The sequence below is a fragment of the Calliopsis andreniformis genome, chromosome 3 (assembly GCF_051401765.1).
Source record: "Calliopsis andreniformis isolate RMS-2024a chromosome 3, iyCalAndr_principal, whole genome shotgun sequence".
Lineage (NCBI taxonomy): Eukaryota > Metazoa > Arthropoda > Insecta > Hymenoptera > Andrenidae > Calliopsis > Calliopsis andreniformis.
Window position 1 is genome coordinate 21,081,880 of NC_135064.1, and position 14,894 is coordinate 21,096,773.

The 14,894-nt window shown below is 36.9% G+C and overlaps 1 protein-coding gene across 1 annotated transcript in view; it reads right to left on the minus strand.

Annotated features, from left to right (window-relative positions):
* The window catches only part of Snf4agamma (SNF4/AMP-activated protein kinase gamma subunit), a 111,046-nt gene that overhangs the window by 35,962 nt on the left and 60,190 nt on the right, over positions 1-14,894 (minus strand). The window contains exon 8 of the mRNA XM_076374908.1: positions 2,228-2,361. Coding sequence (XP_076231023.1) covers positions 2,228-2,361 — 134 coding nt within the window. The remainder of the gene's footprint in view (positions 1-2,227; positions 2,362-14,894) is intronic.

Sequence of the window (14,894 nt, forward strand, 5' to 3'; positions counted from 1 at the left end):
TCCTCATCTGTTGGAACATCTGTCGGTAAAAAAGTATTAAACCTAATGGTGGTAGAAAGAAAATTTACTTTATTCACAGTTGTTGTCGATAAAGAAGTTCCTGAACAAATACCACAGACTCTAAATATTCCTAATCCTTCTGAATGATTACTTGGCATTTATCTACTTTAAGATTTTTTTAATGTTTTTAAAAGGAGATCTGTGGAATATTGATTTCATCTATTTCTCTGTGTACCTGCTCTCTTAATAAGTTCCTTGTGGTAAAACCACCGATCAGATAATAGCTTTGAGACTTCGCCGGTAATATTGGCGGTGATACTAAAATGATAATGGGGTGCTAGCACCCTAAAAATCAGGGACAGAAAAATACATAGGATGTTAGGTCTATTATTATCTAGTCGGTGCTAATACCACAGACTAGTATAGAAGATCACTGTATATACTCTTTTGTATCGGTATCATAATTTTGATTCTTACCATTCATGGCGCTGCACTCTTATATTATACACGGTCGATAACGTTGAGCGTGACACAAAAATGGTAATGGGTCTTTAGAGGAGCTCAATAATGTGGGATAGAAAAAGGCATTTGCTCAATCTGTTGTGTACATATAGACTCGTTTGCGTTAAGCGACAATACAGTTTAAGACGCTTCCGTTTTTATCGACTATCGCGTCATACTTATCGACTGTTGGTTAGCTAAATTCCTAAAGAAGCTTATTTGATAAAAGGGGTGAGATAATTAACAAGTACATTATCAACGTAGACCTTTTCACTTAAACGTTTTAACGTGGACACGTATAATGAGATGCATAGAAAAAAAAGTAACCTCGACCTAGTTGGCAGCATGATAAAAACGGGTATAGGAAAGACACTCTCCTATTCTAGAGGTTCGGGTGAATTCCTCCCTCTTTTACATTTCGAGCTTTCATCGTGACCTAGTTTATTCCTCTCACTTTTCGTGAAATCGATATGTGCAGACGGTATACATGCAATAAATCGTTAGGAGAGGGGGAAGCGCAAGAAAGCCCAGGGAAACGAACCCAAACACAGAGATTGCATCTCTGCTCAGCTTTCCTGATCAAAGGATGAACCTTTCGATGAAAACGAGGATGTTACGCACTCTCAGATAATGGTTACCATCGACTCTATCAGAAAATATAGAGGCACCTCTTGATTAGAATAATTACAAAGCTGACACAAATGAAAGAATTAAGTAGTTTTTATGAACATGGCTCTTAACTTTTGTCTTATAAATAATTAAAATGAAAATATAAAAATATGAGAAAATATACAAATTTGAAAATATTTATATACTAGATGAACTTAACAAACTTTTAGTTTAGATACTTTAGAACTGTTATTATATAATTAATAGTTGAATTTAGCTATGGTTGAACAAAACATATTAAATATGATCCTCAATTTATGCTCAATTTTATACTATGCACCATCTTCTATGTTTACAGATAAATAGAGAAGCTGGTTACTAGGCTTCCTGGTACGACAACAGATGGCGCTCAAATAATGCAGTGGGGGTAGCTTAAATAAGCTTCGAAAAGTCACTTGCTTTTAGTTTGACTATAGGCACTAAGACTATTGTTCTCCCGAAAGGATCGAGCTTGAAATAACAACCTAAATATCACTCAGTTTCAGCGATTGCAGCTTCGGAGTACTAAGAAAGATAACACGTAGGTGTCTTCAAACACCGACTGAAAATTTAACGTAAATAAAGTCGCTTATACCAACGAAAATTCTACTACGACCTAGATTACTGTTTCCTCCACGCTTCAAGAATCTCTGGCATAAGCATAAAGCGCAAATTCAAGTTTCAGTACTTAGGACAACGTAGGACTCGCGGAGAAAGTTACACAGCTAATCTACTTTAAAACAAAACAAGTATTCAGTAAACTCCGTCGAAAGCGTCGAAACGACTATCTTATTATTCAGAAACAGGCCAAATTACAGCTTTACACAGCACATACTTTCCAGTTTATTAACAAAATTCGTGTTGCTTATCCCTGCCCCTGTGTAAACCTTAATTAGGAAGCACTGAATTTTTCAATGAAAAGGAGATCAACACACCATAAAATTCGATGTGGTCGCGTGCTCTCCCTTCAAAAATAATGTCCCCCAAGATGTGAGCATAAAAGTCGACCCAAACAGCCAGGAGGAGCGTACTAAATTTCTTCGAAACTAATTAAAGTTTGGAAAACACGAAAACTCACCCCTCTTGCGTCCCTGAAGAGGATGGCGGCGTGTACTGGGTCCAGACAGGCATCAGATGCTCTGTGTGGAATCGCTGGTGTGCCCAAAGAGAATCTCCTCGCGCCAGGATCCAGAGAATTCCTTCTTAGCGCTCCTGCAATTAGTTCATCATCATTATTCTCTGTTTAGGTGAATTTTACACATTCTCACTTTGGATAGGTATGCACTTGGGATGATTCATCCACAGCAGGGTTGCCAGGTTGCGGGATAAAATGTCTCAATGATGTCATAGAATAGAAGAAGGGTACTGCAGAATATCTGACTACATTGTCTGCGGTATCTTCATTCTTCTATTCTATAACGTCACTGTAAGACATTTTATCTTGCGATCTGGCTACCCTGATTGCCAGGAGATTCTTCATTGGCGTAGAGAATTAGAATATTGGATTGTTAATGGGGAGTAGAGAGGGAATAAGTTAGAGTCGTTGGTCGATCCCTGCCAACATTCCCTCTTTACTCCCTAGTATGTCATGTATCTGTGACGTAACTAATTCTCTGCGTTAGTGAAGAATTTTCTGGCAACCTTGAATTCCACAGTGAACGTAAAAGATGAAAGCTGGAGTAGTTGCATCAGTTCAATAGTTGAATTCCTTTCACTAGTTCTGTATGTGAAAGCCAACCTGACCCAAGTAATCCTTTTTTGTTATTTTTCAAGAGAGAAAATCATCCATATCTTAACATAATATTTGAAGTAGTTTATACTATTAAATCTTCTTTACTTATAACGTAACATAAATGTATTCTTGTTCTGCTAAAATGAAGAAAAAAGCAATAAGACGCTGCATAAAACCTAATTTCGAAAAAAATGAACTACGATTAATCTGGCTCTCAGGTGAGTAGGTACAAAGTTTTCAAATAAATCTGAATGACTAACCTCAGCTGTTCACTTTTTTCACTGTCAATGAATCATCCATGCATTTCATCAAAAGGTAGAGACCGGCTCTACTTCCTTCAGTATTCATTTTAGACGTCCAGTCAAGATGAAATGCAGATGAGAACAATTTTTACACTTTTCATTGTGGATGATTCATCCACATCCAAAGTGTAACGTTTAAATTTGCTTTTAGGTGAAAATTCAAGAAGATTGAGATCGGCGACGAATCGAGTGTCTGATATCGCGATGAAAGCGCGTAAGCGAGGGAAAGAGTCGAGTGCTCGCCGCAAGGAGCATGACATATCGTTCGTGGTACAATTCGAATCGCGAGAGATAGTGTGTGGATCAATTAAAATCTTCGGCAACTCTTTTTTTTTCTTCTGCCCTGGCCAGCTTTTGTCCATCAGCGAGATGCAATCGTTGCTTGGCTGGGATTGAGCCAAGCAGAGTTACAGCGCTGACCTTAACTTGTTACAGTTTAACGCAATTTATGGGCAGACGTGCACAATCTTTTATATAGCGTTACGTAAAACGTGACTCGCCATGTTATTTACATTTCCATTGCGTGCACGTTTCGAATGTGTCCGAGTTCACGTCTGACTCATCGAACGATACTTTTTTCATGTTTTCGTGCGAGCCCACGCCACACGGCTCGCGACAACGAAATCGGTGAGACGTGCGCAGAACACTTCTTGGATTCATATTTGTAGTAATTATTTGCAGCATCATTTTTAACAGAAATTTACTCACAAACCTATTGATTAAAATTAAGGGCAATAGAAAACGGAGTTACAATTCATTGACTTGTGATACTTCAATCGCGAGGATGCACAATCTGGATATAAAAGTTTGGTTTATCGTAGTTTCAGCCAATAATAAGCTCGCAGAAGCTTGAAATTTGATATCAATTATATCACGAAATAATAATATTTCGCTTACGCTGTTATTACAGATAAATACAACTTTGTTATTGTAATTTGAATAAATTTAGATTGACTGACCCGATTATTATCGTGCGCCACAGAAGAGATATAAAAATGTTGACCTTCCAAGCAAGTGTTTATCGAAAGTTTCGCGTGTGAAGTACTGTGAATGTGAGCTTCACCATATTTCGCTTGCACAGTATTTTTTTGAACATGCCAAATCTGTTGAAAAACGAATACTATGGGCACGTGTTAGCGACGTTGGAATACTGATCCTTCCGGTGTCGCGCACCCGAAACGTGCTTAACTCAACAAGCACGTGTTTTGCAAAATAAACTTTTTCCTCAGCCCAAGGCGTCGACTATTCGACCGTAGTCACACGAAACCGGAATTTGTTTCCAGTTACAAAAGTAGCCACCATCCATTTTTACTTCCACCTCAACCGAAAGCTATTTCAGAGCTTCTAACGTTTATTTAACAAACAAGCTCGCACGGTGAAATTCGTCGAAATGATTTTATAATTAAGTAGATACTTAACTAGCTCGTCTGTGACCTAAGCCAATGATAGTTAAATAAATAGAAAAAACAGACTTTTATTTTTTACGTTGAAAACTGTCCAAACGACAGAAATTTCTGGATATTATTTTTTATCTTTTACATGTTTGAAGAATATCGAACTTTTCTCGATAAATATGTAGCAATAAAAGTTCAAAGAAATAATATATTTTCATCTACCTGATACTTATCGTTTTTAGTTTGTCATATATACCAAATTAGGTATGTTAAAATTAAGTTTTATTTCACTAACCCTTATTGTCAGTTATGTGCACATTACTAATTATATTCTGTAATCTATGACAAAGCTGTATAATTACTATCCTTACAATTCGTTGGTAGTGAAATAGATATCAGTTACAGAAAATCAACAATTTAAACAAAAGAGGTCCTCAAACGAACGACTAATATTATACCAGAGAATCCTCAGAAAGGATCCTCACAAAGGCCCCAGCACATTTTCAATTTGAAACTCTCTACAAGAATATTTCTTCCTTCCATTTTGCATTCGTATCTCTCAGCTGACATTTCATCCCACGACTACCTAATTGACGTTCTAAATCAATTCTACCTTGGATACATTTAATTTCTTCCTCGATGTTTCCCCTGCTGAATTTGATCGGTATCAAGAATAAACGAGCAAAGAAAACAAAAATCGCGATAATAAATCAGCTCTGACAGTAAAGTATAAGCGTCGCTCTTTTCGTTAGAACGTCTGACTAATGAAAAATTAAAACGTCACACCGACGCAAAAATTCACAGTGATGCCTCGAGAGACCCAGCACATCGCGATTTGTTTTTCTCGTGACGAAGGTCAATGGTGCACGTTCCAACGATTAAATCCGCTTCCTCAGCTCGAAACGTTACCGTGATATCCCTCGGTTTATCGACGGTATTTATTTCCTTCGTGCATTCCCATCCACGATATCCCAGCGCGACGACGTTACGGGACTGACGATCCTCCACGTCGAACGATAGACAAGCCGTCTGTGTACTGATACATCGTACCGATAAATATTATAATCTATTGTAGACTCTCCGATAGGAATCTGTCATGTCAGCGAACTCAACGTACATACGTTTCAAATAATCTCTCATTTATTTCACTGATCTTCCATGACTTCCTAGTTGCAGTTGTATAGAGAGTATCGAAGTTGAAGATTACATCGTTAAAAATATTATATGAAAATTAAGATACAAAATACAAAAAATACAAAAATGACATAAAATCGTTAAATATGATTTTGTTCGTTATATAATACTGTGACGTGAGATATTTGAAAATTTTCTAAGTTATATTTCTTAAATCCTTCACCAAGACTCATTAAAATGAAAGCGTTACACTTGAGATGCTTTCCTCTTCCAATTAGGAAAAATGGACCTTGCAGTTTACCAGAGAAAACTTCTTTCTTCTGACCTCACGACCAGTCAGTTTGTAGAAAGTTGAGAACTCTGAAAGACGACTTCAAATTATTGTCACTTTTAAGAAGGAAGATAACTGAATGCTTCTTGGACTAAGAGTGACGAGGAGTCTTCAAAGGGCAGAAAAGTAAGCGACGCTGGTTAACATGGACAGTTGCTGATAACTGAAAGGGTCACCCGACACCTGAAGAACCTTAGCTCAGGTAGGTTTGATATAGAAACTTTAAACTCAGATTACACCTAAACGTCGATGAATATGTCAGTTCTCTAACGTAGGAAAGAACTTTCTCGTATCTGACATGGTTTGGATAAAAATACACGAAACTACGCGCCAGTAATTTTCGAGTACCCGCATAAGTCTCTATATTCATGTTCTAAATGACCTTGCATGTAACCTTTCATCTCTTTTACTCTTAATCTTTATTTCTTCGAAATTCCTTTCATCAGTTAAACAATTATTTGCTATTAAAATACTTTAATAAAAACTCCGAGTGGAAATTTTATTTTATCGATTGAAAAGATTGCTTACCCAGTTGGTGCAATAATTAAATTCTTTAACTAGGTTCGAAGTATCTAGACTGAAAGATAGAACAATGCAATATACCAAATAGAATGGCTAAAAACAAAGATAATTAAATATCTATGTGAATAGCTGTACTTAATCAAGTGTAACTTCTAAGAATAGGTGTACAGTATCAGAAATATATCTGAGAGCACACTGAATGAATAAAAAATCAAAGATGGTTGTTTGACATCGAGAATGAAAGAGAGAAACCACTACAACGGGACAACCAATTCAACATAATTGAGTCAATAAAAGGACGATGTTTTCTTTTTTAAGTAAACAACGAATCGCTTGGGCTTTATTGATTGCTCGTAAAACAATCTGTTTTCCCTTTGCCAAGAACCAATACCAAACTTCTGATAAATAGATCCACCACTTTCTAAATATACAAAATTTAAAAAAAAGTACATAAATTCAATTACGCTCATTGTAGTCAATACAGATCACACGAGCATTATGTAACATAAATACTTAGTATTCAGTACATCTCGAATTACGATAATTTGTTTGTCTTCAATACTATGTAACCTTTCGAGGATAAACTTTGCTCTTCGCGATATGCAGTTCAAATGATGCGAAACTCAAACAAACAATTACTCATTGATGAATAAAGTTTCTTCGTATAGTATATTACACTACCTTAATAGCCTTTAATGGCTGCGTTTGGTAATAACTGGAAATATTAGATGAGCTGGACGCTGCACAGGAACGCAGACGCATCGAATGCACTTTTCAATTAGCGTCGCCTGTACCATGAATTTTGCAACGATAACATGTGCTCCTGGATGCAAACACTAAACGGCATCGATTAATCGCGTTTGCCATAATATCACACATCGCACTCCGTTGTTCTCCAAGGGAATACATAACAATTGCGCGCGAGACAAAATGTCACATCAAGACGATACAATTATCTTGCATCGGTGCAGTCAGACGAAGAACGCTAACGAGATACGTAACGAGTATCAATCACAAGTGCTCCAGAAGAAAAAAATAGTAGAAGAAAAAAATAGGAGAAGACAAAAAGTGTTAGAAGAAAGAAAAAACACGATCGACAGTGCATGAAAAACATAATAAAATTTATGCAAAAATGGTTGCATCATAGAACATAATAGCGAGATTACTGACGTTAGATTACGCTAAATCTAATGTTTTAAACATAGTTGCTCATACTTGAAATAACCTAGCACCTCTGTCTTCCTGTTTTTTCCATCTTAATATGCAGCAGATAAATATAACTCGTTCTAGAGTTAATATAAGTATATTTTTCATTTCCTTTGCATAATGCCTCTACAAGTGAAAATTTCTAGAGATGGAGCAGTGTATGCAACACTGTTCCTAATAAATAGGCGAAATTCGGTTTCTATTACACTAGGATTTGGCTACCAGTGTTCTAGATCACTGATGAGCCCCTAATGCGATCCCATACATAATTCGGCAAAGGTTTGACCCTGTTTCACCACCACGCGCGGCACCATCAATCTCTCCACTCGTTCGTGAAGTTCCTAGCATTATGAAGTGCTTCATAAAATTAATAAACGCTCGTTCGGCGGGCTTCTTCGCGCGGCCATCGGCTGCATACGTTGCAGCTGCAACGAACGCCGTCGTCCATTGACGCAGTTCCTTTGAAGCCGTTTGACTCGATGATCCAAGGCCGACGTTTATGCTCGCCGCCTAAAATAACTCGACTTCTTCGCGAATGACAATAATTAATATTTCCTATCGATTGTTGACGTCTCTGACGTTAGAAGCGGGGTTCTTAGAAGCGGGGTAGTGGGAGTCGTCAGGATTCAAGATCGTACGCTGATGATAATTCATGATCTTCGTTTTGGTTATTTCGAAACGATTCCAGAAACCAGAAGGAACGAAAAATCGTTTGTAATCGATCATATTTAATCATTTGCAGAACTATCACCTACGCATTTTCAAGAAACACACTACTGTAAACGATTTATATTGATGTTATTATTATAGTGGAGGTAATGTGACAGCATGAACTTCTATGAAATAATAATGAAAATTTGAATATTTGAAAATTTAGAAATTTGAATATTTGAAAATTTAAAAATTTGAATATTTGAAAATTGGAATATTTGAAAATTTAAAAATTTGAATATTTGAAAATTTAAAAATTTAAAAATTTGAATATTTGAAAATTTGAATATTTGAAAATTTGAAAAATTGAATATTTCAACAATTGCAAAATTTGCAAAATTACAAAAAGGTATCAAATTTACTCTAGTAAATTATGTATTAAAAATATCATAAATAAGCCCTACTCAGCCACTTCATCATGTGGATTCAAGATCCTACATACTGCCAATATTTTGTGTAACATATAACAGAACACATTGTAAATATCATATTTCATAACCAAATAACACAGACCCTGCCTGGCTTGTAATATCAGGCATTTGACAACAACTTTCTAAACATATAACAGTCCTGAATCACGGCTGACATGAACGTAATACTGTCCAACTTGGCACGACGAAATACCGTGAGAAATTACAGTCTTCGATCGTCACCAAAACAAATTGCATAACCAAACCCAGACGAATCATTAACATAAGAAATTTGCCAACATTTCGGCATCATAGGTCTTTACTAGTTCCTAAAAAAAATAGTTGAAGAATATCACCAAAAAACTCCTCACGCCACAAAATTTGAAATTTCCACTGAAATTCCAAAGGCCAAAGGAGCCACTAATTATGAAAGTGATCCAGGTGAAAAATTGTAAGAAGTTAAATTTATCATTTATTTGAAACAGTACCTAAATCGATATACCAAATGACTGATAAATTCAACTTTTCTCGGACTTCCACCTCAAACCACTTCCCTAATCACCAGCACAGTTATTTCCCCCTCAAAAGAGGATCCCCAAACCCTGCCTGAAAACTCCAAGCTAACTTATCTCGGTTACCTTGCCTGAGTATGCTTTCGTAGATCCTGTAAGTGGTCTCACAGTCAGCGTCCCTGAGACTCGGGATCCGCGCACCTCCATCCAAACTCTGGCTCCTATTCCTGAACTCCTGCTGCTCGTCCCTCTTCCTCGGTGGGTCTTGGCATTCGCTTTGTCTTCTGATATGGCCCAACCTTCGGCCAAACTGTCGTATCATCTCCTGAATACTGTGATGATGGTGGTGGTGGTGTTTTTCATGGTCCCCTGTAGGGCTGAGCGACGTGGGGGACGCTCTGCCATTGCTGCCCTGATGCTGCTGGTGCACATGATGAATATGGTGCAGGGGATGGTGGTGATGGTGGCTCTGATGATGATGGCTGCTCCCGTGGATCGTGTGGTAGACGGAGTGATGGTGTATGGTCGAGCTGTGATTCGAGGAATTCGAGCCATGAGATGAGCCGTAGGACGTCGAGGACCCGTAAGAGTAGGTCGAGCTGACGGACCCTCGGGAGATTCGTTTCGGCATGTGCTTCTGGCCCAACAGCTCGCAGAGGAACTTGGTGTCGTGGTGTCTGGTGTCCGAGGCGGACGAGCTTTTCGAGTCCTGGTGATGGTGCGCGGTGGTCCTCGAGTCGCCGTTGTGGGAGCCGTGGTGCGACAACAGATGACTGATCCCGTGCATCTCGATAAACACCGATTCCCGCCTTCGCTTCTCTGTGCACGTCGACGCGGAACAATTCGGTACGCCCCGGGCGTGACTCGACGATCGATCTCGAATCGTTCACGAGGCGTGGAAGACTGAAGAGTGTATCGATGCCAGTAAAACTGTGGAAAATAGTGCAGGGCTATTGATATGGAAGAGATGACAACAGTCCAAGTTCTTGGAGTCGCGAGACCGACGATATCGATTACATGAATCCAGTTATGGCAATTCGATGCACACTGCGGCCGAATTTATGAGCAGAGTTAAATGTGACGCTCACTTTCTAAGGGGACCACCTTGGCGATTTGTGGAATTCATCAAATTGAACTCCCCAATGCACTTGTTTATGCGTATGGTCTATAGTTTAGGAGATACTGGTAATTAAAAATAATCCTCACGCTTTACTCTCTTTAAAGATTTAAAGGTTTGATTATTGAAATAAATAAATATATGAATGTTTGAATATTTGGCTACTTGAGAGCTTGGATACTTGAAAATTTGAGAATTTGAATACTTGAGAATTTGAATATTTGAGAATTTAAATATTTGAGTATTTGAACATTTGAACATTTGAATACTTGAGAATTTGAATATTTGAGAATTTAAATATTTGAATATTTGAATACCTGAGAATTTGAATATTTGAGAAGTTAAATATTTGAGTATTTGAACATTTGAATATTCAAAAATTCGAATATTTGAATATTTGTAAATTTAATACTTCCTAAATCTTCAGATCTTTCAAAAGGACAAGGTGCATGGAACAACTTTAATTAATAATGTCTCGAAAATGATTGGCCATGTACCTCCCAAAGAAGAAGTAGCCATACTTCACTTTGGAAGTTCTACAAATATATAGTATATATATATATAGTGAATATTCATTAAAAAGTGAGCGTTACATTGGAGGTGATCTCCTTTCGAGCCCAAAGAAAATACGCGTTAACTGGTTGTTAATTGTGAAACTCGAACACAGTATCCTCAGATTTACTTGCTCTTGCAACTTTGCCCAATGTCTGCAAATAGCAATGGATTAATGTAATCGACAAATACGTTGCTTGTTGAAGATCAAATTTGTTTCGCATCGCTAAATTTAAACGAGGTTCAAACGCTTACTGCTTACCGCTTCCAACGCAAAACAAACTGTATTGGTCCAAATTATGCGGAAACTAAACATCGTTTGTCAAGACACGATCCATGTAAGATAAAATCGTGACTATGATACATATTTACAATATTATTTTTGCAATATATTCTATATATACTTTTGTACATTAAACAGAAAATTCATTTTTAAGTAGAAAAAAGAGTGTTTGTGCTTCAAAAAAGCTGCCCGAATCGATTTTTGGCAACGCCAACGATCAGGAATTCTACAAGCAAGAATCTTGCAAAATGGCTACGTATACATGTACACGCATCTGGCAAGATTACAAAATCGCACTTTCGATTGATGCCATTAATACGAAGAATGTTAAATCTCGTTCCACCTTTGATGAAAGATAATATCACTACATTCAAGAATTCGTACTACATATATTGATCCTTAAGCTCATTCATGTTATGGACACTCAATTACGACAGTTCCCACGTAGATTTCGCTGCCTTAGAATACAGCTTTCCAAGCAATATTCGCACAGCAGAGAACTATTTAAGCCCGCTTTTGTCTTCGTGCTAGAACTATTTAGTTCAATTAATATCGATCAAGTTCCCATCGACGTCCTTATTAACTTTGTTGCTAAGCAACGTTCGTCGATGTTCGAGATTCGATTGGAAGAGGCTGAAGACGAGATGCACGCGTAAAGAAACGAAATACATAATGCGTTCCACGTCAGGCTAAAGGCTGAACAAACAGATGCACGAGGAACGATTACTTAACCACATGTTATGGTGCTGGGATTGAAGTGCCGAGCACATCCTCGGCCTAGGTCTAAATTATAATTCAGGAGGAAACGTTTAACACACGCGACTGATTGTGAGATTAGAGGAAGTAGTCAGAGAGATACCAATTATCGAGTTGTTTCTACGAGAACGATTCTACGAGTACGTCTCGTTTCTGCTATCCAAAATCGATTTTCCGAGGCGATATTACTGAAAATCTATTCTTAAGGAGTTGCATAAAATTGGAGATCTACGCTAAACATAGTTTCTTTTTCTCCTCTTTTTTTCTAGCGAAATTGAAGCGCTTGAACTACATATATTTACAAAAGCTTTCCACATCTCTTACAGCACAAACATATTACCATTCCTCCCAGAAATTAATTATTATTCTAAATTGCTTGGAACCGAGCTTTCAACCCACCTTCTATAAACAACACAGAAAGAGAGAAACCAATTGGCCTCTGAAGTTTGTAATTCTAAAGGCAAAATGCAACTCCTAAAGGAGATATTATAAAGCAAAAAAGAAAGTTTGCAATCGCCAGACTGCGAATTTTGATGCATTTATGGAAATGTTAAGCATGTAAAACGTTTCAAAATTCATATAATATTAAAAATATACAAAATATGAAAAGTGAACCTAGAAGATGAAGCAAATTTTGATTTTAGTTCCATTTCTCTAACAATGTCTAATATGAAATTGCGTAAAAATTCACAGTGTAGTAATCGCATAGCGATGGTTACGAGTATGTATCGAATTTGGTCCCCTTCGAGTCACTGATGCCTCTAGGTTCCTGTTATCAGTGAGCTGAAGTCACGTCATCGACCTTCCGGCCATAGAACACTTGAATCGTCCCGATTTTGACAACGGGGTCGTCGATGTGGCAAATTTCGGGGCTGTGGGTGGGAAACTGGGTCATATCGATTGACTGTCTCCCTCATTCTCGAGGAGTGCACGCTCAAAGAAATTATTATAGCTCTACTTCTTTCCCTCTTTTGTTCGACGAGATGAGGGGGAAAAATTGGTGGCCGTGTTTAAGACAAGGAACTCGGGCAACGATACCAAAAACAGAGTTCAGGGAACGTGATTTTTCGTTTCAGCCATCCTCGTCTTCCTTTTACTACATGCAACTATTCCACAGGATCATAATAGCGAGGAAAATGAAATCCTTTGTTACTTCTGACTTTGTACGAAGTAACATGGAACATGTTACATCGAAGAAGTAAATATTCGATGTAGGATTTAAATAGAGAAAAGTATTACAATCTGAATTATAATGAAGAAAGACGAATAATCTGGAATGTTTAGTTCAGTTTTATTTTGTTGGACTTGTGCAGAAGAAGAATTAATTAATGCTTCAGTTGAAGACTCTAAGAAAAAAGTAATTAGTATGGTGATAAGCGCAGTTGCTAGGTTCAAATCATGATGACGTTCGTGAAGTTATTATTTTTCTGATCACGCACAGCTTTTGTAACGGAAACGATCAACTCATTCACGAAACTATGCTGCAAAAGAATACGTTATTTCGAGGACATAAAAATGAGGGTTCTTAATGATAAATAATTTTCGATAATATTCTTAGGGAATATTAAAACACAACATTGTATTGGAATATTAAATAGCGAAGTATTTGCAACCTATATTTCTTAAGAATTTCTAGGATATATAAAAGTTAGTTGTTTTTTTGAGGGGTGAATTAAAAAAGGATAGTATTTATTTTCTGCCTCCTTTTATTTTTTGCATTTGAATATTCTGCAAAAGTTTAAATTTAATTTAAACGTAACGAGGAAATACTCCATTTCTGTGTCTATGTATTATTATGCTTTTGCATTCACACCTACATTTTTTCTGCCATGCTGCGGAATTTACTGTGCTTTCCCCATGGGTTCTTAACGATCGATGACAATTCCCCTTTCGACGCAATTTCTACAGGGTCCCAGCGCCAACCCGAAGGCGCATGGAGACCTATCACGAATTATTGCTTCCCAAATCCTAATGAAGTTAAGGGAAATTGGAAATCTAACTACTTCGATAATTCGGTAAATGTGAATTTCAGCAAGAATAATTTTATACGAATATTGTAAAACTTGAACCTAGTATATATTTCACCATTAAATATTCTTTTCCCGAATAAATTAATCTACAAATTCTCCCTTGTAAATTTGTGCTCATAATGAACCAAATTTATTAATGTCAAATAATATGTCTTTTAATTAAATTTAATCAATGAAACTGCGTTATACTTCCATGTTTAATAATAATGATTATTAATGATTTACTAAAGTTGATATAAGAGAATATCGAATACTAATAATATATAAATTAGAAATTATTAATTAGTATTATTATTATTATATTAGAAGTACCAAATTTTCATAAAATAACTCGGTAATACAATCTCGCAATATCAATTAATCTTCATACACATTTTAATAAAAATTTGCTTCTGTAGATTTAAGAGAATATTGAGCATGTGATTAATCATTTTGAACAGCATAATCATTAAACAGGTCCATTCGTTATAAAACTCCAGGATTCAGAAATTCTTAATACTCTGAAACTTTTTAATGCTTTACTTGCTGAGCTCGTTCTTCAGTGTATCTCACTTTCCAACTGAAACGATCATAAATTCTGTTTACCATACTCTGCATCTGTTCAATGTTTCCTCGTCATCCCTCGTTATTAACAGAGAATTCCAGATATAACTTGGTACCTTTGAAATTGCGCAAGTTTCTCAATAAAGAGAAGTGGTCGATTTATGCACTTAAGTGAATGGACCGCGAATCAAACACCCCACAAAATAAACG